At 43.3% G+C, this 26867-nt stretch overlaps 1 protein-coding gene across 3 annotated transcripts in view; it reads left to right on the top strand.

The window, feature by feature from the left end:
- Nucleotides 1–26867, top strand: part of LOC140729194 (coiled-coil domain-containing protein 171-like) — a 417526-nt gene that overhangs the window by 263226 nt on the left and 127433 nt on the right. For all 3 annotated transcript variants that reach the window (XM_073048682.1, XM_073048685.1, XM_073048684.1), the window contains exons 21-22: nucleotides 11048–11193; nucleotides 14548–14602. In XM_073048682.1, coding sequence (XP_072904783.1) covers nucleotides 11048–11193; nucleotides 14548–14602 — 201 coding nt within the window. The remainder of the gene's footprint in view (nucleotides 1–11047; nucleotides 11194–14547; nucleotides 14603–26867) is intronic.

Here is a 26867-nt window from a genome sequence, read left to right as displayed (position 1 = left end):
AGAGTTCTGAAAGAGGTAACAGTAGAGATTGTGGAGGCATTAGTATTGATCTCTCAAAAAAATCATTGGATTCTGGCATGGTGCCAGGAGACTGTAAAATTGCAAATGTTACTCCACTCTTTAAGAAAGGAGGAAGGCAGCAGAAAGGAAATTATAGACCAGTTAGCCTGACCTCAGTGGTTGGGAAGATGTTGGAGTAGATTGTTAAGGATGAGGCTATGGAGTACCTGGTGACACAGGACAAGATAGGAAAAAGTCAGCATGGTTTCTTTAAGGGAATATCCTGCCTGATGAACCTGTTGGAATTGTTTGAGGAGATTACAGGTAGGATAGATAAAGGGAATGTAGTGGATGTTTGTATATTTGGACTTTCAGCGGGCCTTTGACAAGGTGCTACACATGCAACTGCTTACCAGATTAGGAACCCATGGTATTACTGGAAAGTTACTTGCATGGTTAGAACATTGGCTGGTTAGTAGGAGGCAGCGAGTGGGAATAAAAGGATCTTTTTCTGGTTGGCTGCCAGTGACTAGTGGTGTTCCACAGGGTTCAGTGTTGGGATTGCTTCTTTTTATGCTGTATGTCAATGAATTAGATGATGGAATAGATAACTTTGTTGCCAAGTTTTCAGATGATACGAAGATTGGTGGAGGGGGAGGTAGTGTTTGTGGAGCAGGAGGCTGCAGAAGGACTTAGACAGATTAGGAGAATGGGCAAGAAAGTGGTGAATGAAATACAGTCTTGGAAAACTGACAGACAAACAGACCAGACATACTTTATTGATCCCGAGGGAAATTGGATTTCGTTACAGTCACACCAACCAAGAATAGTGTAGAAATATAGCAATATAAAACCATAAATAATTAAATAATAATAGGTAAATTATGCCAAGTGGAAATAAGTCCAGGACCAGCCTATTAGCTCAGGGTGTCTGACGCTCCGAGGGAGGAGTTGTAAAGTTTGATGGCCACAGGCAGGAATGACTTCCTGTGACGCTCAGTATTGCATCTCGGTAGAATGAGTCTGTGGTTGAATGTACTCCTGTGCCTAACCAGTACATTATGGAGTGGATGGGAGACATTGTCCAAGATGGCATGCAACTTGGACAGCATCCTCTTTTCAGACACCACTGTCAGAGAGTCCAGTTCCACCCCCACAACATCACTGGCCTTACGAATGAGTTTGTTGATTCTGTTGGTGTCTGCTACCCTCAGCCTGCTGCTCCAACACACAACAGCAAACATGATAGCACTGGCCACCAGAGACTCGTAGAACATCCTCAGCATTGTCCGGTAGATGTTAAAGGACTTCAGTCTCCTCAGGAATAGAGACGGTTCTGACCCTTCTTGTAGACAGCCTCAGTGTTCTTTGACCAGTCCAGTTTATTATCAGTTTGTATCCCCTGATATCTGTAATCCTCCACCATGTCCACACTGACCCCTTGGATGGAAACAGGGGTCACCAGTGCCTTAGGCCTCCTCAGGTCCACCACCAGCTCCTTAGTCTTTTTCACATTAAGTTGCAGATGATTCTGCTCACACCATGTGACAAAGTTTCCCACCATAGCCTTGTTCTCAGCCTCATCTCCCTTGCTGATGCATTCAGCTATGGCAGTCATTAGAAAACTTCTGAAAATGGCAAGACTCTGTGCAGTAGTTGAAGTCCGAGGTGCAGATGGTGAAGAGAAAGGGAGACAGGACAGTCCCCTGTGGAGCCCCAGTGCTGCTGACCACTCTGTCTGACACACAGTGTTACAAGCGCACATACTGTGGTCTACCAGTCAGGTAATCAATAATCCATGACACCAGGGAAGCATCCACCTGCATCACTGTCAGTTTCTCACCCAGCAGAGCAGGGCGGATGGTGTTGAACCATCACCACCATGCATGGAAAATTCATGGTCATGCACTTTGGCAGTAGAATTAAATGTGCAGATTATTTTCCGACAAAAATACAAAAATCTGAGATGCAAAGGGACTTGGGAGTCCTCGTTCAGAATAACCTAAAGATTAACTTGCAGGCTGAGTCAGTGGTGAGGAAGACAAATGCCATGTTAGCATTCATTTCAAGAGGTCTAGAATACAAGAGCAGGGATGTGATGCTGAGGCTTTATAAGGCACTGGTGAGGTCTCACCTCGAGTACTGTGAAGAGTTTTGGGCTCCTCATCTAAGAAAAGATGTGCTGGCATTGGGGAGGGTCCAGAGGAAGTTCACAAGGATGATTCCAGGAATGAAAGGGTTATTATACAAGGAACGTTTGATGGCTCTGGGTCTGTACTCACTGGAATTTAGAAGAATGGTGGGGGGGGGTCTCCTTGATATGGAAAGGATGTTTCCCATGGTGGGAGAGTCTAGGACAAGAGGCACAGCTCAGGATAGAGGGGTGTCCTTTCAAAACAGAGATGTGGAGAAATTTCTTTAGCCAAGGGTGGTGAATTTGTGAAATTTTTTACCACAGGCAGCTGTGGAGGCCAGGTTGTTGGGTGTATTTAAGGCAGTGATTGATTGGTTCTTGATTGGACACAGTGTCAAAGGGTACAGAGAGAAGGCTGGGGAATGGGGTTGAGGAGGGGAGAAAAGGATCAGCTATGAATGAATGGCAGAGCAGACTCGATGGACCAAATGGCCTATCACTGCTCCTATGTCTAATGGTCTTATGATGGGAGGTAGGAATAGGTGTAAAAGAACTGAGTTTACTGAGGAGGGTGGACCACTGCTGAAATGCCAACCTGATGGTCGTGGTGTCAGGTATAAAATCACTTGGCACTCTGCAGCGGCTGTCCATACACCACCTCAACTGTGGACTGCAGGACCACTTTGGAGCTGTTCTGAGCCCCAGCAGGACCTACAGTAGAAGAACGTGCCAATGCTTGTCCATCAGCGAGGCCCTCAGAGCAGCCTTTAAGGACTGGTAAAATGGTGTGGCCTAGGGGTCTGACGTGTATTTGGGACTTCAGCCAAAATTAAAATCAGATGGAGTGCTGAACCGAACGACCCACATGTTGATGACCACCCGAGCCACATCTGCAGCCATCGTTGACTCTAGAGAGACAACCTCTGACCACCTGGTGGTAAGGTTCACCATGGTAAGGACATTGCATAAAACTGCAAGGGCAGACCAACCAGGCCCACACTGATATGGTCAATACTGCTCAGCGGCCTCGCAAGTATTAATGGTGCCTGGAAGTGATGGTTAATTTTTGCCTGCTAACACACAACTCGAACTTGTTAAGGAGCACCTTGTTAGGCCTGGGGATTTATCCACTCTGATTTGCCTCAGGATGAAAAAACACCTCCTCCACTGTAATCTGTACAGGGTCCACGATGTTGCCTCACTTCTATGGAGTTGCCTCACATCCATCTTCTGAGTAAATGCAAATACAAAGTATTCATTTAAGATCTCTCCATCACTTTTGGTTCCACGGATGAATTACCATTCTGGTCTTCCAGAGGACCAATTTTCAAGATTCAGGATTCAAAAACTTTATTGTCATTCCAACCATACATCAGCTCTGCAGGGCAGAATGAGACAGTGTTTCCCAGGGGCAATTGCAATCATAACATAACAAATGCAATAATAAATAGTAAAACACAACAGCCACATGTCAGTTAAAATCAAGTTATAAGTGTCCAGTGCAAGTTAAAAGTGTCCAAAGCAGAGTCAGGTAGAGCAGCTATTTAGCAGTCTGACTGCCTGTGGGAGGAAGCTGTTTAGTAGCCTTGTGGTTTTTGTTTTGATGCTCCTGTAATGTTTGCCTGATGGCAGAAGAACAGTTCATGGAGAGGGTGTGAGGGGTCTTTAATGATGTACCGTGTCTTCTGGAGGCATCAACTCTGAAAGGGGTCTTGGACAGAAGGTAGGGAGACCCCAATAACCTTCTCTGCTCCCCTAACCACCCTCTGCAAGGCTTTTTTGTCGGCAGCACTGCAGCTGGAGTACCAGGTTGTGATGCAAAAGGTCAGCACACTCTCAACCACTCCTCTGTAGAATGTAGTTAAGATGTTAGTGGGGAGTGATGCTTGTTTAAGTTTCCTCAGAAAGTGCAATCTCTGCTGGGCCCTACAATTATTTGTCCCCTAGAATTATTTTGCTCTTAACATATTGGTAGAATCCCTTGAGATTGTCCTTCCCTTTGTCTGTTAGGGCAACCTCATGCCCTCTTTTAGTCTTCCTGGTTTCCTTCTTAAGTGTTCTCTTACATGTCTTGTATTCTTTAAGCACCTCACTTGTTCCTTCCTGCTTATACCTACTATACACCTTTTTTTCTCTTAAGCAGACCCTTAATACTTCTCAAAAATTAAGGCTCCCTACACTTGTTATCTTTACTGTTTATTTTGACAAGCCTGGTACTCTCCAAATTTCGCTTTTAAAGGTCTCCCACTTACCAAGTACCCCTTTGACAGAAAGCACCCTGTCCCATTCCACAATTGTCAGATTATTTCTGACACCATCAAAGTTGGGCCTTTCATCAATTCAGAATGTCAACCCACAGCACAGATCTATCTTTTTACATATTTACTTTGAAACTAATGGCATTGTGGTCACGAGATATAAATTGTTCCCCTACACAAACTTCTGTCACCTGCCCTGTCTCATTCCCTAATAGCAGATCCAGTATCGTACTCTGTCTCTTTGGGACTTCTACATACTAATGAAGAAAACTTTCCTGAACACATTTGACATCTGTAGAAATTTGCGAGGGTCTTTGGTGACATACCAAACTTCCTCAAATTCCTAATAAAGGATAGCCGCTGTTGTGCAGTCTTTGTAATTGCATTGTTATGTTGGGCCTAGGTTAGATCCTTGGAGATTCTGATATCCAGGAACTTGAAGTTGCACACGCTGTTCACTTATGAAGACTGGAGTGTGTGTCCTCGTCTTACCTTTTCTAAAATCCACAATCAATTGTTTGGATTACTGACACTGAGTGCAAGGTTATTGCTGCAACACCACTCGACCAGCTGATCTATATAGTTCCTATATGCCTTTTTGTCACCATCTGAAATTCTGCCAACAACAGTTGTGTCATCAGCGAGTTAATAGATGGCCTTTGAGCTGTGCCTAGCCACACAGTCATGGGTGTAGAGAGAGTAGAGCAGTGGACTGAGCACACATCCTTGCGGTGTGCCAGTGTGGACTATCAGTGAAGTGGAGTTGTTATTTCCGATCCTCTGTGGTCTTCCAGTGAGGACGTTGAGGATCCAGTTGCAAAAGAATGTACAGAATTCAGGTTTTGAAGCTTTTTACAGTGCTTTGGTAGTGTGGGGCAGTGGAAAGTCCGTAATAGTGGCGACTTTTGACAGCAGGGCTGTTGCATCTTCTGCAGAGATATGGTGGCCAAGAAAGTCAATAGTAGGCGATCCAAGCTGCTATTGAGAGGGGTTAATAATCAGTCCATTTTGGTTTAAGTGCTTAAAAAGTGTGGGGAGATGTGATATGTGTTCAGTTTTGGATGTAATGGCGTTGAGCTAAACAAAAAGAAAATCTAAGTCTTGGTCTGGTCACTGAATTATAGGAAAGGTGTCAACAAAATAGAGAGAGTACAAAGGCGATTTACTAGAATGTTACCTGGGTTTCAGCACCTAAGTTACAGGGAAAGGTTGAACAAGTTGGGTCTTTATTCTTTGGAGCGTAGAAGGTTGAAGGGAGACTTGATAGAGGTATTTAAAATTTTGAGGGGGATAGATAGAGTTGACATGGATAGGCTTTTTCCATTGAGAGTAGGGGAGATTCAAACAAGAGGACATGAGTTGAGAGTTAGGGGGCAAAAGTTTAGGGGTAACACGAGGGGAATTTCTTTACTCAGAATGGTAGCTGTGTGGAATGAGCTTCCAGTAGAAGTGATAGAGGCAGGTTCGATATTGTCATTTAAAGTAAAATTGGATTGGTATATGGACAGGAAAGGAATGGAAGGTTATGGGCTGAGTGCAGGTTGGTGGGACTAGGTGAGAATAAGCATTTGGCACAGACTAGAAGGGCCGAGATGGCCTGTTTCTGTGCTGTAATTGTTATATGGTTATATGGTTTTAATGCAGAGTCTAGTAGTCGTTGGAAAGTCTGTGCTGCATTTTTCAGCTCAAACAACATACACGGAAACTCAAATAGGTTATGACAGCAGTTTTGGGAAACTTAGTGTACACAGGCACCTGATGTTAGTTCCTAGCTAAGGGCACTTTAGAAAATATTATCTTTCTGGAGAAGTCTTGAATAAGTAGGAATTGCTGTATCATTGTGCTTAGGGACCACACAGAGAGATAAAGCCCAAAGGCCTATTCAGCCTACATATAATGGCAAGGATTTTCATAATAGTAAACTCAGCCTTCACGCTGGCCACCCTTTCTGAGTTTAATCTACGAACAGGCATGCACCAGCTAGCCAGTTATGGAAATGTGGTGAGCGAATTCACATGTGGTGGGTGCGTGCACTAGACAGAGTGTTTGTGGGGAGCTTACTGTGGGTACAGGGCAACAATCCAAATTCCTGTGTGTCCACAAGCTGGCTGTTCTTAAGACCTACTAACAGTCCTTTGGTGCGCAGGAAATCTGGCGAGTGGAGGGCTAACGCCTTTAACCAAGACAAAGTCCCATGTGTAGCATCATCAACTGAAGTAGAGTGTCACGTGTTGTGTCCCATACGTCCAGTTCCCACCAGTGAGGGTCCATTGCCATATAATCAATGGGTGATGATGGCAGCGTACTCACTTGAGTGCCCATGACACACCGGAAGCATCATCCTGAAAGGGTGTCCATAATGAGCAATAGACAACCCTGGCAGCTGGGACCCACGGTGTTCATGGACCTCCGGTGTCCCAATGTACTGGCACTTTCGAAGCTGCCCGGTGGTCTGCACTTCTTGGTGTTCGTGCCTAAATGCGCATGGTAAAAACATAGACCTGGTGTTGCTGGTTCAGAACCATGGACATGAATCTGCTGGAGGCTCTGCTGAAAGGACTTATTGAGACAGGAAAGGGAGGAGGAATGATGCATCTCTGCCTGGCTGACTGCAGACTATTGGCTATTTTAGCAAGCTCCCTATAATCCTTCTAGGGTGTGTTAGCAAGGACTGTGTGAACTTGATCGGGCATTTGTTGCATAAAGAGTTGTTCTATATATTAAAAAAAGGATGTTGTTTGCTAAGGAGAGATAGCATGTGGCCCATTAGTTCTGAAGTCTAGCGTCACCCAGGCCAGGCAGGGAGAGCAACACTTCAGGGCACTCAGTCCAAACGTTTGTAACAGGTGAGTTTTCAGAGTGACATTTTTATCGTGTGCAGGCGGATCTTCTAGTAGACTCACCACTCTGGCTTCAGTGAAACTACCTAACAATGCTATGACATGGTAAAATTTGGCATTGTCCAAGGTGATTTCTCTCAACATGAACTGGGCTTCCACCTGTGCAACTGCATTGGTCAACATCTGGTTGTGTAACTCCAGAATGTCAGAGATTGTCAGGATCACCAATGTAGGATTTTGCAAATGAAACATACAAGAATTATTTTATGTGCTTTAAAAAAAGCCACAGCCCTTTACTTCCATTACAAACAAATGAAAAGCAGCTGACAAACACTGACATCATTACATCAGACACGTCATAAAGTGAACACAACAACTTAATGACAGTGTCTGAATTGTGTAGAACAGTTTCTATTATGAATAGTGTGGCTCAACTGTGACCCATTACATTACCCTACAGCAGGACTGGCAGCTCACTGTTCCAGGGTTCAGCTGTTTTAGACATGATAGAGAAAGGGATTAAAGGAGGAGGAGTGGTATTACTAGTCAGGGAAAATGTCACAGCAGTGCTGAAACAGGAGAAACTGGAGAGCTTGTCTTCTGAGGCTGTATGGGTGGAACTGTGGAATGTGACCATGCTAATGGAATTGCAGGCTACCCAATAAACTGTGATTATTGGAGCAAATTTGTAGAGAAATCACAGACTGTTGTAGGATAAATAAGGTTGTCATAGTAGGTGATTGTAACTTTCCACATACTTACTGGGATTCCCATATTGTGAAAAGGCTGGATGGGATAGAGTTTATTAAATGTTTTCAGGGAAGTTTCCACTAATCAGTGTTTCAAAGTCCCAACTAGAGAGAATGAGATACTGGATCTCTTATTAAGGAATGAAACAGGGCAGGTGATGAAAGTATGTATGTGCAAGAGATCACACTGTGATCATTGTGCAAGTGATCATAATTTCATTAGTTTTGAGGTAGTTATGGAGAAGGATAAGTCTGGTCCTTGAGTTGAGATGTGGCAAGTGTAGCCTGGGACGGGTTGTTTCCTTGTTTGATCAATGGTAGGCCTTCAAAAATGAAATTTTGAGAGTACATAATTTGTATGTTCCTGGTAGAATAGAAAGGGAACCTTGGTTTTCAAGAGATATTGAGACCCTGGTTAAGAAGAGGGAGATACATAGCAGGTATAGGCAGGTAGGAACAAATGAGGTACTTGAGTATAAGATATGCAAGAGAACACTTAAGAGGTCAGTGTTGAGAGCGCCCTCTTCTTTGTGGTGGCGTGTTGGGGAGGAAGCATTAAGAAGAAGGACGCCTCACATCTTAATAAGCTGATAAGGAAGGCGGGCTCCGTCGTGGGCAAAGTACTGGAGAGTTTAACATCGGTAGCTGAGCGAAGGGCGCTGAGTAGGCTACGGTCAATTATGGAAAACCCTGAACATCCTCTACATAGCACCATCCAGAGACAGAGAAGCAGTTTCAGCGACAGGTTACTGTCGATGCAATGCTCCTCAGACAGGATGAAGAGGTCAATACTCCCCAATGCCATTAGGCTTTACAATTCAACTGCCAGGACTTAAGAACTTTTTTAAAGCTATTATTAATGCTTTTGAGTTAGTGATTTAGATGCATATCATATTATTACTGAGTTAAGTATTGTATGTAATGAGTTTTTGCTACAACAAGTGTATGGGACATTGGAAAAATGTTGAATTTCCCCATGGGGATGAATAAAGTATCTATCTATCTATCTATCTAATCAGGATGGCTAAAAGAAGCTAAAAGGAGAATTCCAAGGGCTTCTAAAGATATATTAAGAGCAAAAGGCTGGCAAGGGACAAAATTTGTCCTCTTGAAGATCAGTATGGTCATCTATGTATGAAGCTGAAAGAGATGGAAAAGTTCTTAAATCAATTTTGTTTTTGCATTTGTATTTATTCAGGAGGACACAGATTCTATAGAAGTGAAGCCAAACAGCAGTGAGTTTATCAACTGTATGTGGATGACAGAGAAGGAGATACTTGGTATCTTAAGGCAAATTCAAGTGTATAAATCCCCAAAGCATGACAAGTTGTCCCCTCATACCTTGTGGGACACTTGTACAAAAATTGCAGGGACCCTAGCAGAGATACTTAAAATATCCTTGGCCATGGGTTAGGTGCCGGAGGATTAGAGATTAGCTAATGTTATTCCATTGTTTAAAAAAAATCCCATTACCAGAGAGAAGGTTCTTGGGAAACTGTAAGGTCTGAATGTAGATGAGTCACCTGGACCAGATGGTGTACACCCTAGAGTTCTGAAAGAGGTGGCTGAAGAGATTGTGGAGGCATTAGTAATGACTCTTCAAGAAGGGAGAGAGGCAGAAGAAAGGGACTATAGGCCCACTAGTCTGATCTCATTGTTTGGGAAGATGTTGGAGTCAATTGTTATTGATGTGGTTTCGGGTTACTTGGACTCACCTGATAAAATAGGCAGTAGTCAGCTTGGATTCCTCAAGGGAAACTCTTGCCTGACAAATCTGTTGGAATTCTTTGAAGAAATAACTAGCAGGATAGACAAAGGAGAATCAGTAGATGTGGTGTACTTGGGTTTTCAGAAGGCATTTGACAAGGTGCCAACCATGAGGCTACTTCACAAGCTATGAGCCCATGGTATTCCAGGAAAGATTCAAGTGTGGACAAAGCAGTGGTTAATGGGCAGGAGGCAAAGGGTAAGAATAAAGGGAGCCTTTCCTGACTGGCTGCAAATGATTAGTGGTGCTCCACAGGGGTCTGTGTTGGGACCGATCCTTCTTATGTGATATGTCAATGATTTGGTTGTTGGATTAGATGGCTTTGTTACAGAGTTTGCAGATGATATGAAGATAGGTTGAGCGGTGGATAGTTTTAAGGATAGAGAGGTTATAAAAGGACTTAGATTAGGAGAATGGGCAAAGAAATGGCAGATGGAATACACTGTTGAGAAGTGTATGGTCATGCGCTTTTGGTAGAAGAAATGAAATGGTTGACTGTTTTTCTAAATGATGAGAAAATACAAAACACTGAGGCACAAAGGGACTTGGGAGTCTTTGTGCAAGATTCCCTAAAGTTGAATTTGCAGATTGAGTCTGTGGTGAGGAAGGCAAATGTGATGTTAACATTTATTTCAAGAGGACTAGAATATACAAGCAAGGATGTAACTTTGAGAGTTTATGGAACACTACTGGGGCCTCACTTGGAGTATTGTGAGCAGTTTTGCCCCCTTATCTTAGAAAAGATATGCCGATTCTGGAGCGGGTTCAAAGGAAGTTCACGAAAATGTTTTCAGGATTGAATGGCTTGTCATATGAAGAGCATTTGATGGCTCTTGATCTGCATTGACTAAAATTCATAAGAATAAGGGGAGACCTCATTGAAACCTATTGAATGGTGAAAGGTCTTGATAGAGTGGATGTGGAGAGGACTCTGACATCTCAAGTGTGCTAATCAGAAATGAATATAATTCTGTACTTGTGGCCTAACAGATTCAATGTAAGTAGGCTTCCTGGTTCTGTGCTCCAGTGCCTTTGCTTATGCCTCACTTACATTTCTCTCACCTGTCCTGGCACTTTCACATGTGTCAAAGTCCACCATATATATACTTGCATATATTTTAGAACTCTGCCAATTAGTGTTTCACTGCAGTTAATTCTGCTCTGTGACCTGTTATGCAAGTCTCTGACTTTTAAGTGTTGATCACTTTCTGTTCCAGTTTATAGTTGAAATAAACTGCTATATTTTGGCCAATGTACATTCTGAAGTCATACAAGCAATATTTTACTACTTGTTTCAGAGTCTCTCCGAAGCAAAAATGGAACTGAGGAGAAAAGATCAGTCTTTGCGTCAACTAAACAAAAATCTCTCACAGCTGGAGCAAGATAAACGCCAACTTGAAGAGAGTATCCAAGATGCAGAAAACGCCTTGTGCAAGGCAGCAAAGTGAGCATGGGGCCTTAGGGGCCAGACAAATCTGTTGGAATTCTTTGAAGAAATAACTAGCAGGATAGACAAAGGAGAATCAGTAGATGTGGTGTACTTGGGTTTTCAGAAGGCATTTGACAAGGTGCCAACCATGAGGCTACTTCACAAGCTATGAGCCCATGGTATGTAATGAGCTCAGATCAATTCAAGCATCCAGAAGGAGTTTTATTAGAAAATAATTGAGGAAAAGTTCAAAATCAAATAGCAGAATCTACCTTTGAGGAAATGTTATGTCATTAATGCACACATCTAAAGGGATTTCTGAAAATGCACACTTCAAAAAAATACAACCTTGTAAAAGGAATGTATTTGTTGAGGCAAAAAGTGATAGCGATAGTGGTATGTTTTCATATACCATCAGTAATAATTTCTGGTTGTGTGCTAAATAAAAACTAAGCAGTTGATTTTCATTCCCTTCTTTTAACATTTACAATCAGGTTCTAGACTCACAACTTGGTCAGTTATCTTAAATCCACCCACAATCTCTTTCATCAACTTACCCCATTTACACCAGTAATGGGGCTGGCTTCCAGTGCTTGTTAAAAGTGCCTGTCGGACGGCATTGAAGTAGGCCCTTCAGATCACCAGCTGTCAAGTCCTAACTATACCCGTTCTTTTATTCAGCAACCAGCCTGAGTCTTCTGTGCTGAGGTGCTTCCAATACTCCTCTAAATACCTTTTCAATATGATGAGAGTTCTTGCCTCTTCTAGTGTGTTCAGTACAAGGAAACAAACCCAGCTACAACATCTCTTCATGTTACTGAAACACTGCATCTTAGGCAATATCCTAGTGTATTACCTTCGCAGCTTCTCCAGAAAATTTGGATATTTGCATGTGTGCTGTGATAGCGTAGCACACTGATCTCAACCTTGCTGATGCCAGGCAACAACTCTCAGACACCTCTTCTTACCTACCCCTTGAAGAGGATCCCACTCCGGACCATCAGAGAGTTGTCTCTGATACCATCACTGACCTCATCAAACCTGGAGAACTCCCATCCACTGCCACCAAACTCTTACCCTCTTCTACCTCTGAACTGTGTCCTCATACCTCGACTCCATTCTATTGCCCTTGGTTCAGCTACTTCCCACTTACATCCACACACTTCACGTGCTCTTGATGTCCTCAACAACTTTCAATTCCCTGGTCCTGTTCGCCTCATTTTCACCATGGGTGTCCAGTCCCTTCTATCATCCATCATGAAAGCTTTAAAGATCTCTGCTTCTTTCTCAACAAAAGAGAAAATGTTCCCCTCCAGCACCGCCCTTCTCCATCTGGCAGAACTGGTCCTCGCCCTCAATAATTTCTCCTTTGGCTCCTCCCTCTTTCTCTAGACTCAAGGTGTAGTCATGGGCCGAAGGACCTGTTTCTGTGCTGTGTTCTGTATGGCCCATATGGGCCCCAGACATGCCTGCCTTTTCACTGGTTACAAAGAACAGTCTATGTTCTAAGCTTTCCCTAGTAATGCTCTCCAACTCCCCCTTGGTTACGTTGATGACTGTATTGGTGCTGCTTCTTGCACCCAAGCTGACCTCATCGATTTAATCAAAATTTGCCTCTAACTTCCACCCTTAAATTCATTTGGACCATTTCTGACATCTCCCTCTCCTTTCTCGATCTCTCTGTCTGCATCTTTGGAAACAAGCTGTCTAACAACAACTGTAATAAACCTACTGATTCCAGTGGCTATCTTGACTATACCTCTTCCCGCCCTGTCTCCGATAAAAATGCTATTCTCTTTTCTCAGTTCCTTTATCTCTGCACATCTGTTCCCAAGATGAGGTTTTCCTTTCCATGACATCGGAGATGTCCCCCTTCTTCAAAGAACGGGTTTCCCTTCCTCCACCATTGGTGCTGTCCTCATCCGCATCTCCTTTAGTTCCCCGACATTTGTGCTTACCCCATCTTCCCACCACCTTAACAGGGCGTTCTACTTTTCCTCATCTATCACCCCATAAGTCACCATCTCCAGCAAATCGTTCTCTTCAATTTCTACCATCTCCAAAGTGATCCTGCAACCAAACACATCTTTACCTACCCCTCCCCACTCTCTGTTTTCCACAGGGATTGTTCCCTGTATGATTCCCTTGTCCATTCATCCCTCCCCACTAATCTCCCTCTTGGCATTTATCCTTGCAAGGGGTCAAAGTGCTACACCAGCCTATTCACCATCTCCATCACCTCTATTCAGGGCCCAAACAGTCCTCCCAGGTGAGGCAACACTTCAGTGTCCAGTGCTCCCGATGCGTTCTGCTCTACGTTGGTGAGAGCCATCAAGTGGAGGACCACTTTGTTGAGTACCTCTGCTCCATCTGCCAAAAATGAAACTTCCATTTTAATTCCTATTCCCATTCCAGTTCTGACATGTTGGGCTATGGCCTCCTCTCATGTCACAATGATGGCATGAACTTCGATTTCTCCTTTCAGTAAAAAAAAATCCCTCCCCCTTCCCTCTTCTTCTATTCCCCACTCTAGCCTCTTACCTCTTCTCACCTGTCTATCACTTTCTCCTGGTGCCCCTCCTTCTTCCCTTTCGCCCATGGTCCACTCTCCTCTCCTATCAGATTCCTTCCTCTCCAGCCTTTTGCCTTCCCCACCCACCCAGATTCAACTATCATCTTTCCGCTATCTTCCTTCCTTCCCCCCTCAACTTTTTTTATTTTGGCATTTTCCCCCTTCTTTTCCAGTCCTGAAGAAGGTTCTTGGCCCAAAATGTCAACTGTTTATTCATTTCTATATATGCTACCTGACCTGCAGAGTTCCTTCAGCATTTTGTATGTATTGCTCTGGTAATTTCTGTTAAAGCCCTTGCCAATGTCCTTCCTTCCTTACTTACACTGGTCCTTGGGACTTGCGCATCTTTCAGCCCACTAAAAGATCTATTATCCACTTGTTTCAATGATAATTTCTTCACAAATTCCACACCCTGAATCATTTGGTTGATGGACACTTTTTATTACATAAAACAGGCCTCAGTGGAGTAAATCAAATCCCATATTCTCTGAATCTACACTGCATGTTCCAAAATGTTCTAAAAATGACAATTTGATGTGGTCCCAAAGCTAAGTGTGAAATTATGAGTACAGTAGGAGTAACTAGGTTCATAGATATAATGTGAGCTATTATCATCTTGTAACTATTGGGTTTTTTATTTTTATATAGTCCTTTTAGTAAATCTGAAAGAAAATTGGCATTTTTAAAAAAGCAATGAGAATTGAAGTTTTAAAATGTCTGTATTATGAACTCTTTATTATTCAGACAAAATATTTTTTCACTTCATATTTATACCACCTGCTTCTTTCCCCATGCAGAGACAGAGAACACTTGATTAATTACCAGAGATCTTTGGATGTTGCCTTTCAACAGGTACTGTGAATGCATTCCAAAAATATTGTTGACCTTGTGAATATTATATATTACTGTATGGGCGCAGATATATGGGAAAAGAGTGTTTCATAAAAAATATTGAGAATATGAGATTAATCTTATTTTTCAGAATGTTACTTGAGATTTTTAAAACATATGTTTTATATGTATTTTGAGCTTCGTGGTTTAAAGATGAACCTTCGACTTTTCTCAAAAAAAGCCGCCCATTTTTTAAAATGTACTTGTGATTCACTCATCATTGGTCCTTATTGTTTTTTCTGAACTCAGGTAAAATTAAAATTAAGCTCTCTTCTCACTTTACTTGTAGACATACACGGGGAAATGATTTTGGCTCAGCTCCTCATGGATGTAAATAAACCTCCTGAAATTTCCTATAATTTGGAATAATTGGCCTCAGAATATCTCTAAGAGTAAACAGTGTTGGAAAGGAAATGTCCCATCAGTGCAATAAGGGGTACTCTGTGGAATTTAGGTTAAGCCTGCTGTAGAGATGTAAATGTCTGTGCAAAATCTGAATTATTTGATATTGCTGCTGTGTATAAGATATGAGAAAAGTTCAATATGTGATATATTAGATACAAGAGATTCTGCAGATGTGAAGCACACAAAATGCTGGAGGAACTCAGCAGCTCAAGTGGCATGTCTGGAGGGAAATGATCGGTCAATGTTTTGGGCCAAGAGCTATCACTCAGGATTGAAAGGAAGGAGGCAGAAGGCAAAGCAAGAACATGGGGTGAAGGGGAGTACCTCAGGCTGGCAGGTGATGGTGAGACCAGATGGTGAGGAGGAAGGTGGATGGGTGGGGGAATACTAGCTGAGGGGAAGGTGGGTATATGTGATATGTAATATTGCTGGCCAGGCCCTCGATGCTGGAAGGTTTATGAAAAAAAAGGACAAAATGATATCCATGTTAATGGATTAAAGAGCTTGTCTTTAAAGCCTATTATAGCCTTGACCTTTTCATAAGGTACAGGAGCAGAATTAGGCTATTTGACCAATTGAATCTGCTCCGCCATTTCTTCATGGTTTGGTCCAATTTTCCTCTCAGCCCCAATCTCCTGCCTGTTTCTGTATCCCTCCATGCCCTGGCAATCAAGACTGTCAACCTTTGCCTTAACTATAAATACAGACTTGGTCTCCACAGCTGCCTGTGGCAAAGCTTCCACAGATTCACCACTCCCCGGCTAAAGAAATTCCTCCTCATTTCCGTTCTAAAAGGACGCCCTTGTATTCTGAGGCTGTGTCATCTGGTCTTAGACCCTTCCACCATCGGAAACATTTTCTCCACATCCACTCTATCAAGGCCTTTCAACATTTGATAGGTTTCAATGAGGTCACCCCTCATTCTTCTGAAGTACAGTAAATACAATCCCAAAGCTATCAAACCTTCTTCATATGCTAAGCTATTCAATCCTGGAATCATTTTTGTAAGCCTCCTGTGAACCCTGTTCAGTTTCAGCATATCTTTTCTAAGATAAGGAGACAAAACTGCTTACAATACTCCAAGTGAGGCCTTAACGGTGCTTTATAAAATCTTAACATTACATCCTTGCTTTTATATTCTAGTCCTCTACAAATAAATACTAACATTGCATTTGCCTTTCTCAGCACAGGCTCAATATGCAAATTAACCATTAGTCCCTTTGTGCCTTAGTTTTTTGTGTTTCTCACCATTTAAAAAACAGTCAACCCCTTAATTTCTTCTTCCAAAGTGCATGACCATGTACCTCCCAACACTGTATTCCCTCTGCCACTTCTTTGCCCATTCTCCTAATCTGTCTAAATCTTTCTGTAGCTTCTCTATTTCCTCAAAAGTATCTGTCCCATCCACCTATCATCATGTCATCCACAAACTTTGCAACAAAACCATCAATCCCATCATCCAAATCATTGACATATAACATAACTAGAATTGGTCCCAACACAGACCCTTATGGAACACCACTCGTCACCGGCAGCCAAACAGAAAAGGCTCCCTTTATTCCCACACTTTGCCACCTGCCAGTCAGCCACTGCTTTATCCATGGTAGAATCTTTCCTGTAATACCATGGGCTTGTAGCTTGTTCAGCAGCCTCATGTGTGGCACCTTGTCAAGGTCCTTCTGAAAATCCAAGTACACAAAATCAACCGATTCCCCTTTGTCTATCCTGCTTGATATTTCTTCAAATAATTCCAACAGATTTATCAGGCAAGATTTTCTCTTGAGGAAACCACGCAGACTATGACCTATTTTATCATGTGCCTCCAAATACCCTGAGGATCTCATCATTAAAAATTAACTCCAGCATCTTCCTCACCATTGAGATCAGACTAACTGGCCTATAGTTTCCTTTCTTCTGCCTCTCTCCCTTCTTGAAGAATGGAGTGACATTTGTAATTTTCCAGTCTTCGGGAACCATTCCAGAATCTAATGATTCTTGAAAGATTATTACTAATGCCTCCACAATCTCTTCAGCCACCTCTTTCAGAACCTTGGGGTGTACACCATCTGGTCCAGGTGTCTTATCTACCTTCAGACTTTCCATTTGCCCAAGTACCCTCTTTCTTGGAATGGTAACTTCACACATTTTATGCCCCCTGACACCTGGAGCTTCCACCATACTGCTAGTGTTTTCCACAGTGAAGACTGATGCAAAATACTTATTCAGTTCTTCCGCCATTTTGTGTCTCCCAATACTACGTCTCCAACATCATTTTCCGGTGTTCCGATATCCACTCTCGCCTCTCTTTTACACTTTATGTATCTGAAGAAACTAATTTTTCCTCTATTTTATGCCCTCTCTTTGGCTTTTTTGTTGGCTTTGACTTATATTGCTAGCCACGTTTGTGTCACCTTTCCTTTAGAATAGTTCTTCTTCTCTGTGATATATATATCCTGTGTCTTCCACTTGCTTCCAAAAACTTCAGCCATTGCTGTTCTGCCGTCATCCCTGCCAGTGATCTTTTCCAATCAATTCGGGCCAAATCCTCTCATTCGTCTGTAATTCCCTATACCCCACTGTAATATTGATACATCTGACTTTAGCTTCTCAAATTTCAGGGAGCATGTGATCATATTCTGATAATCTGCCCCCTAAGCGGCTCTTTTACCTTCAGCTCTCTAATCAGTTCTGATTCATTGAACAGCACCTAATCCAGAATAGCTGATCTCCTAGAGGGCTCAACCATGAGCTGCTCTGAAAAGCCATCTGTGGGTGCTCTGGAAATTCTCCCCATGGAATCCAGCACCAAACGATTTTCCTAATCTACCTATATATTGAAATGCCCCATGACTACTGTAACATTGCCCTTTTGCCATGCATTTTTTACCTCCTGTTGTAATTTGTAGACCACGTTCTTACTATTATCTGGAGGTTTGAATACAACTCCCGTCAGGGTCTTTTTACCCTTGCAGTTCCTTAGCTCTATCAACAGTGATTCAACACCTTCTGACCCTATGTCACCTCTTTCTAATGATTTGATTTCATTTTTTACCTTCAGAGCAATGCCAACCCCTCTGTCTTCCTGCCTGTCCTTTCAATACAATGTGTATCCGTGGGCATTAATCTCCCAGCTATAATCTTCTTTCAGCAATATTCAGTGATGCCAACAGCATCATACATGCCAAACTACAACTGTGCTACAAGTTTATCTACCTTATTTCATAGATTGATTGCATTCAAATACAGCACCTTAAGTCCTGTATTCCCTCTTTTCAATTTTGTTCTCCTTTTATGTTGCAACTCATCCTATTGACTGCAATTTTGCCCTATCAACAGGCTCTCCTCACTACACATTGCCTCTGTAAACCAGCTACCTCATCTTCAGCACAATCATCCACCTTTCCTGTGATACTTCTTGCATTGAAATATATGCAGCTCAGAACACTAGTTGCACTATGCTCAGCCTTCTGATTCCTAAGTTTGTCAGAGGTCTTACTAATATCTGCCTCCACAACCTCGTCACTAACTGATCTGGTACTCTGGTTCCCATTCCCCTGCACCTCTAATTTAAACCCCACTGTGTAGCATTAACAAACTTTCCCTCTAGGATATTAGACCCCCTCCAGTCTGGTGCAAACTGTCCCTTCTGTACAGGTCCCACCTTTCCTGGAAGAGAGCCCAATGATCCAAAATTCTTATGCCCTCCCTCCTACACCAACTCCCTAGCCACAGATTAAACTGTATAATCTTCCTAGTTCTGGCCTCTCTAGCACGTGGCACTGGTTGCAGTCTTGAGATCACAACCCTGGAGATCTTGACCTTTAAATTAGCACCTAACTCCCTGAACTCCCTATGCAGAACCTCGTTACTTGTCCTACCTATGTCATTGCTACCTACATGGACCATGATTTCTGGCGGTTCATCCTCCCACTTAAGAATATTGAGTTCTTGATCCGAGATATCCTGGACCCTGGCTCCCAGGAGGCAAAATACCATCCGGCAATCTAGTTCTCGCCCACTGACCCTCCTGTCCATTCCCTTAACTAACGAATCCCCTATCACAGAGTATGCCTCTTCCCCCTGATTCACTTCTGAGTCACAGAGCCAGATTCAGTTGAAAAGACCCAATCACTGGAACTTCCCTCTATTAGGTCACCCCCACCCCTAACCCCCAACGGTGTCCAAAGTGATAGTCCTGTTGTTGAAGGGGATAGCCACAGGGGTACTCAGCACTGGCTCCTTCACCCCTTTCCCCTTCCTTACTGTAACCCAATTTTTTGTATCATGCCTGCACCTTGGGTGTAACTACCTCTATATATGTGCCATCTATCACCCCTTCAGCCTCCCGAATGATCTGGAGTTCATCAGTTCCAATTCCAGCTCCCTAATGCAGATTGCTGGAACTGCAGCTGGATGCACTTCTCGCAGTTATAGTCATCAGGGACACCAGAGCTCTCCCTGACTTCCCACATCCTGCAAGAGAAGCATTCAACTATCCTGCCTGACATTTCTACTGCCCTAGCTGAGCAGAAGAAAAGAGGGCAAGGAAAAAAATCTTAACCTTGAGCTTTTTTTTTTCCTTTGCTTACTCTGACTGAAGCTTCTCTTCTCTGAAGCCTCGAAGAGCTAAAGTCCCAGGATCACTACTCTGACTCTGTCCACTCAGACAATGGCTGCTGCGCTTGCCCCTACTCTCCTTTAATTTTCTCTTGCTAATCAATTCCAAACACTGATTGATCGCTGGTCAAAGCTCTTTTTCACTGTAGCAACCCACTGCTGCCTTTTATAGGGCAATGGACCTGATTGAAGTCCCCTCCTCTTAAACTTCCCATGTCCAGATTGGCTACTGGTCAAAATTGTTTTGAAAATGCCACTAGGAGAGATGGCCATTGCATTTATGAGGTATTTTGCAGTGAAAATTAATAGTCTTGAGTTTTTAATGAGCCAATGGGCATAAATAACACACTGGAAAATTTTGGCTAGCCATTTCAATTCAATTTCCAATTCTTACTTCTCTGTCCATGGCCTCTCATACTTTAATGAGGCCAAACTCAGGTTGGAGGAGCAACACCACATAATCTGTCTGGGAACCTCCATCTTGATGGCATGAACGTCAATTTCTCTGTCTTTTGGTAATTTCTCACTCCTTCCTCACTCTCGTTTCCATTCCCTATTTTAGTTACCCTCTCAACCCATCTCTTCTCTTCAGCTGCCCATCACCTCCTCTGGTTCCTCTCCTTCTTCCCTTTCTTGCATGGTCCACTGTCGTGTTCCAGCTGGTATAAAAGGGGAGACTGTAGTTTGTTGCATAGGTTGTTTTGTTGAGGAGTCACAGTCAGTGGTTATGCAATCGTAGAAGGAGAGAGAGAGTGAAGAATTACCGGCTTCATACGAACCCAAAGAATTGGGTAGAAATCAATGGCGTTCTGTGCATCTTGAAGTGATTACCGTGGGTTGTGGCACACACTTTTGGTTAACCCCTACGTGTTCTCAGGTGTTGTGTGGTGACCACCTCCAGTGAAAGGTCAGTTACTTTGAGAAATCTTCTTCTTCGTGATCTCTTCAGAAAAGGCATTTACGACTGGGATCTGCATCTACAGTTTCCTCCTTTCTTCAATAATCGCTCATAAATTAAATCCAAGTTTATCTGATCAGTGTTTCCGATGTAACCAAGAAACTGGTACATTTTTACATTCTACATGGTCTTGTTCTAAAATTCAACCTTTTTGGACAAATTTAAGACTTTTACTGGAACAAATTACGGGAATACAACTTCCTCATAATCCAATATTACTTTTACTAGGTGATATTGAAGGGATAAAACCGAAACTCAAACTAAATAAATATCAGAAAGAATTCATAAAAATTGCACTGGCAGTAGCCAAAAAGGCTATTGCAGTTACTTGGAAATCAGATACATATTTAAGTATAGATTGTTGGAAGAAAGAAATCTATGGCTGTATTCCATTAGAAAAAATTACTTATAATTTAAGAGATAAATATGAAACATTTTTGAAAATTTGGTGCCCTTATTTACAAAAGACAGGACTAAATATATAGGTGCTCTGAAGATGAAACAATTGGTTACTTGGGGAAAGAAATAAATATATATACTAAAGTTATTAAGAACTCCATGGAGCATGTGGAGATCTTCCAACAACCAGACACTCTTTCTTTTTTTTTCTTTCTTACTTTCTCTTTTTTTTTAATATAGGGAAGTTAGGGGGGAGGGGTTAAGGGGAGGGGGGAAGGGATATATACATTTTTTTTCCACACTTGTAATTACTTAAAAACGCAATTAAATAAAAATTTTTAAAAAAGTATCATTCATCGCTGGTTCGGGAAGTCTCTCCTCTCACTTACTTATGAATCAACTGGACTTATTAAACTATCACTTTAAGACTGTGCTTGAGTAAGATCTGTTAAGAATTGTCTCTAAGTCTCCAAGCCTACACTGGTAGCTGTCCTCCTCTTTTCTTACGTTATATCGACGAATGCATCGGTGCTGCTTCCTGCACACATGCTGAACTCGTCGACTTCATGAACTTCGTCTCCAACTTTCACCCCGCCCTCAAATTCACCTGGTCTATTTCCGACACCTCCCTCCCCTTTCTAGATCTTTCTGTTTCAATCTCTGGAGACAGCCTATCCACCGATGTCTACTACAAACCTACAAACTCTCACAGCTACCTAGACTATTCCTCCTCCCACCCTGTCTCCTGCAAAAATGCTATCCCTTTCTCTCAATTCCTCCGCCTCCGCCGCATCTGCTCTCAGGATGAGGCCTTTCATTCTAGGACAAAGGAGATGTCTTTCTTTTTTAAAGAAAGGGGCTTCCCTTTGTTCACTATCAACTCTGCCCTCACCCCATTCCCCTGCCAGCCCACCAGGGATAGAGTCCCCCTGGTCCTCACCTATCACCCTACCAGCCTACAGATCCAACATATAATCTTCCATAACTTCCGCCACCTCCTACAGGATCCCACCACCGGACACATCTTCCCCTCCCCCCAACTCTCGGCTTTCCACAGGGATTGCTCCCTACGTGACTCCCTTGTTCATTCATCCCCCCATCCTTCCCCACTGACCTCCCTCCAGGCACTTATACCTGCAAACGGAAGAAGTGCTACACCTGTCCCCACACTTCTTCTCTCACCACCATCCTAGGCCCCAGACAGTACTTTCAGGTGAGACACCACTTCACCTGCGAGTCAACTGGGGTGATATACTGTATCCGGTGCTCCCGATGTGGCCATTTATACATTGGGGAGACCCGCCGCAGACTGGGAAACCGTTTCGCCGAACACTGGTGCTCAGTCCTCCAGAAGTGGCGGGATCTCCCTGTGGCCACACACTTCAATTCCACAGACCACTCCCACTCTGATATGTCTGTCCATGGCCTCCTCAACCATCTATGTTCTATCATCTTTCGACATCCAAGGTTCTCTTACATTGCCATCCTTGTCCTTTCTTCTTCCTGGAACATGCCTATCCTGTACTCTGTGCTGTTGGTCCTTAAGCATCTTCCACATGTCAGATGTGGACTTGCCCATAAACAGCTGTTCCCCATTAGCTCTCCCTAGTTCCTGCCCAATGCACTCTCAGTTTGTGCTACTCAAATGTAATACTCTCCCTCAAGGTCCATACTTATCCTTACCTGTAGCTATTTTAAAACTTCAGATGTGTGGTCCCTAAGTGCTTACCCTCTGGAAGGTCGGTCACCTGGCCAGACTCATTACCCAATACCAGTCCAATACAGACCCTCCCCTCTTGTTGGGCTATCTACATAGTGATTTAAAAAACCCTCATGGATGCACCTAACAAATTCTGCCCCTTCTAAACCTCTTACACTAAGAAGGTCCCAATTTATTATCAGGGAAATTGACATCCTGCATAACAGCAGCCTTATTGTTTTTACACCTTTCCTGAAACTGCCTTTGTATCTGTTCCTAAAGGTCCTGGGGGATATTGGGGTGTCTGTAGTAGAATCCTATCATAGTGATTGCACCTTCACTATTTTTGAGTTCTACCCGTATAGACTCAGTGGACGAGTCCTCCTTTGTGTCCCCGCTGAGTGCAGCTGTGATATTGTCCCTGATTACTCCCCCACTTCTTTTCCCTCTCTCAATCAAGTCACTGTAATGGCCACAATATCATAGTTCTATGTACAACCCATGTTCTGAGTTCCATCACCTTTACCAATAATACTCCTAGCATTAAAATACACACACTTCAAACGATCCACTCATTGTGCCTCTTAGTTTGCTCTTGACTGTTTCTACTGGCACTGACATTGACCTTCCACCCCATCCGTTCACTCTCTCAACTGGTATTCTGATTCCCATTCCCCTGCCAATTTAGTTTAAACTCTCCCTAAGAGCTCTAGCAAACCTGCCCACAAGGATTTTGGTCCCACTTGGGTTGAGGTATAACCTGTCACACAGGTCACACCTTCCCTGAAGAGATCCCAATGAACTGGAAATCTGAAACTCTGAAATGTGCCGCTTCCTCAGCCACTCATCTGTACCATCACCCTATTCCTGCCCTGTCTAGCTCGTGGTACTGGGACCAATTCAGAGATCACTAGCTTGGGGATGTTGATCTTCAGCCGTTTCCCTATCTCCCTATACTTACTGCACAGGACCTCTGCCCCCTTTCTATCTATGTCATTGGTGCCAATGTGCACCACAATCTCTAACTGCTCACCCTCTCTCTTGAGAATATTCTGCAGCCGATCTGAGACATCTTGGACCCTAACACCTGGGAGGTGGCACATCATCCTGGCTTCTCCTTCGTGGCCACAGAATCTCCTTTCTATCTCCCCAACTATCAAGCCTCCTATCACTAATACTCTACCTGATATTACTCTTACCTGCTGAGCCGAAGTGCCACTAGCCTGGCTGCTGCTGCTGCACCCTGATAGGTCAACCCCCCTCCCACCCACCAGCAGCATCCAAAGGGATATATTTGTTGCTGAGGGGAATGGCCACAGGGGAGTCCTGAACTGTTGCTTATTCCCCTAGACTCTCCTAGTGTTCACCCATCTACTGTCTGAAGCCTGCACTCAGGGTGTGACCACTTCAGTAGAAGTTGCATCTGTGAGGTTTTCAGCCTCCTGGGTGGTCCTGAATACATCCAGCTCCAGATCTTTGACCTTGTCAGTCAGAAACAGAAGTTATGCACACGTCCTGCAAATACAGTCATCAGGGTGACTGTGGAAGTACCCTGCAATCCTAAATCATACAGGAGGAACATTTGACTGCCTTAACTACCATCCTGCCAAAACTTGTTATGCCTTTGGCTCTAACTCTCAAGCTTAAGTTCTACAGCCAAGTAAATTACTCTAAAAGACTAAGCACCTTTAGCCTCTGCCTGTTCTCACTGAAGCCTGACCACTCTAACACTGGCCCACTCACACAAAGGTTGCTCCATTTAAAACTAAATTTTTATCATTGGCCCTTGCTAAGTTATTAATAACCGAAGTGATCTCCTGCTCCTCAGACAAGTCCTGACACCACTGCTTACTTTTTTAAATTGGTGCACAGACTCCACAAGGAACTGTCTCCAACGATCTCTGTGGTTTCCGCACCTCAGACTAGTCCTGACTGGCACCACTCACATTTTAAAACTGGTGTGTAAACTCCACAAGGAACTATCTACAGCAGTCTCTGTGACCTCCCACTCCGCAGACAAGTCTGACAGGCTCTGCTCACTTCTTAATACCAGCACATAAGCTCCACAAGGAACTGTCTGCATCACTCTGCAATCACCCACTCTGCAGACAAGTACCTTAGGCAATGTTCACTTTTTTAAAATCCTTAATCATTTGTTCTTCTTAAATATTTTACATTTACTCTTAACCCATGACCTCCAGTTCTAGTTCTGGTCTCACCCAACGTCAGTTTAGAAGTCAGTGACTCGCATAAAGTCAATTTCTAATCCAATTTACTAACTCATCCTGAATGCCAATTGATATTTCAATGATACAAATCAGCCTGCATATACCATTTTGTAAGACACAAAGACATCTTTTGCTCTGAAAAGAAAGTTCAGCAGCCACTTTGTATCTTTGCCTTCTCTCTCGTTTCTTGTCTTTGCTCCATATTATATTAAATAGATGAGATTATTCCACATGATGTTAGTTACCATCTCCTGGGAGCCCTAAGGCAGAAATTATGTTGTATAGAGCTGCTTCATGTGAGGCACAATAAGTGCAGAAGATGGTTAGTATCTGAATTTGTTTTAACTTAGAAATTCATACATGGAATTCTGACTTCTTGTTAGCAAAAAAACATGGAAGTCAATATTTTTATCCATTTGGATCTCGATTTTGATGGTTTCTAGATAGAATCATGTTGAAACTGTACATAAAAATGTCATTCCTCGTGACACTGCCATATTGGCAAGAGAAGTGCATAAGTGTGGTTCTGTTATTCTTCATCATCTATTTTCAGGTACTCACCTCATCATTAACAAACAGCTATTAATGAATTGTCTCTGTATTTTATAGGAGGTTTCTCAACAGAGAAGGCTATTGATTGATTTACCCATTTTCCTTTAGGCTCCTCCATCACTATATGATAATACTGTACCAATCTTCTCCAGCTCTAAACCCTCAATCCATGGTTCTACCCACTGATCTCTGGTCTCTTGGGACATTATCTCCACATCACCTCAACTCCCTACAGGATCAAATTATACTCTTGAGTCACTGACTGTCCTAACTCAGCAATCCCATTGATGCAGAGGCCAGATCCTGTCACGCAGATCATAAGCAGCACAACCCTATCCAGATGTAATTTCCTGATATCATCTTCAGGCCTTTACCCATGCAACCATACCTCTATCCAAATTCCTGATTCTACTTGCATGGTCTCCACTGCTATAATGCTCCTTACGTGACTCCCTTGTCCATTCATCCCCCCCCCCCCCCCCCATCCCTTCCCACCGATCTCCCTCCTGGCACTTATCCTTGCAAGCGGAACAAGCGCTACACCTGCCCTTACACTTCCTCCCTCACCACCATTCAGAGCCCCAGATGGTCCTTCCAGGTGAGGCGACACTTCACCTGTGAGTCGGCTGGTGTGGTATACTGCGTCTGGTGCTCCTGGTGTGGCCTTTTATATATTGGTGAGATCCGACGCAGACCAGGAGACCGTTTTGCTGAACACCTACGCTCTGTCCGCCAGTGCAAGCACGATCTCCCAGTGGCCACACACTTTAATTCCACGTTCCATCCCTACTCTAATATGTCTATCCATGGCCTCCTGTACTGTCAAGATGAAGCCACACTCAGGTTGGAGGAACAACACCTTATATACCGGTTGGGTAGCCTCCAACCTGATGGCATGAACATTGACTTCTCTAACTTCCGTTAATGCCTCTCCTCCCCTTCTTACCTCATCCCTGATATATTTAGCTTTTTCCCCCCTTTTTTTTCATTCTTTCTGCTCATCACTCTGCCTGTTCTCCATCTCCCTCTGGTGCTCCCCTCCCCCTTTCTTTCTCCCGAGGCCTCCCATCCCATGATCCTTTCCCTTCTCTAGCTCTGTATCCCTTTTGCCAATCACCTTTCTGGCTCTCAGCTTCACCCCACCCCCTCCGGTCTTCTCCTATCATTTTGCATTTCCCCCTCCCCCTTCTACTTTCAAATCTCTTACTATCTTTCCTTTCAGTTAGTCCTGACGAAGGGTCTCGGCCCGAAACGTCGACAGTGCTTCTCCCTATAGATGCTGCCTGACCTGCTGCATTCCACCAGCATTTTGTGTGTGTTGCTTGAACTTCCAGTATCTGCACATTTCCTCGTGTTAACTTTGATTCA

Source organism: Hemitrygon akajei, chromosome 6, assembly GCF_048418815.1.
Source record: "Hemitrygon akajei chromosome 6, sHemAka1.3, whole genome shotgun sequence".
In the NCBI taxonomy this organism is placed as follows: domain Eukaryota; kingdom Metazoa; phylum Chordata; class Chondrichthyes; order Myliobatiformes; family Dasyatidae; genus Hemitrygon; species Hemitrygon akajei.
The sequence above is the reverse complement of the archived record's forward strand: the minus strand, read 5'-3'. Positions and strand labels throughout refer to the sequence as shown.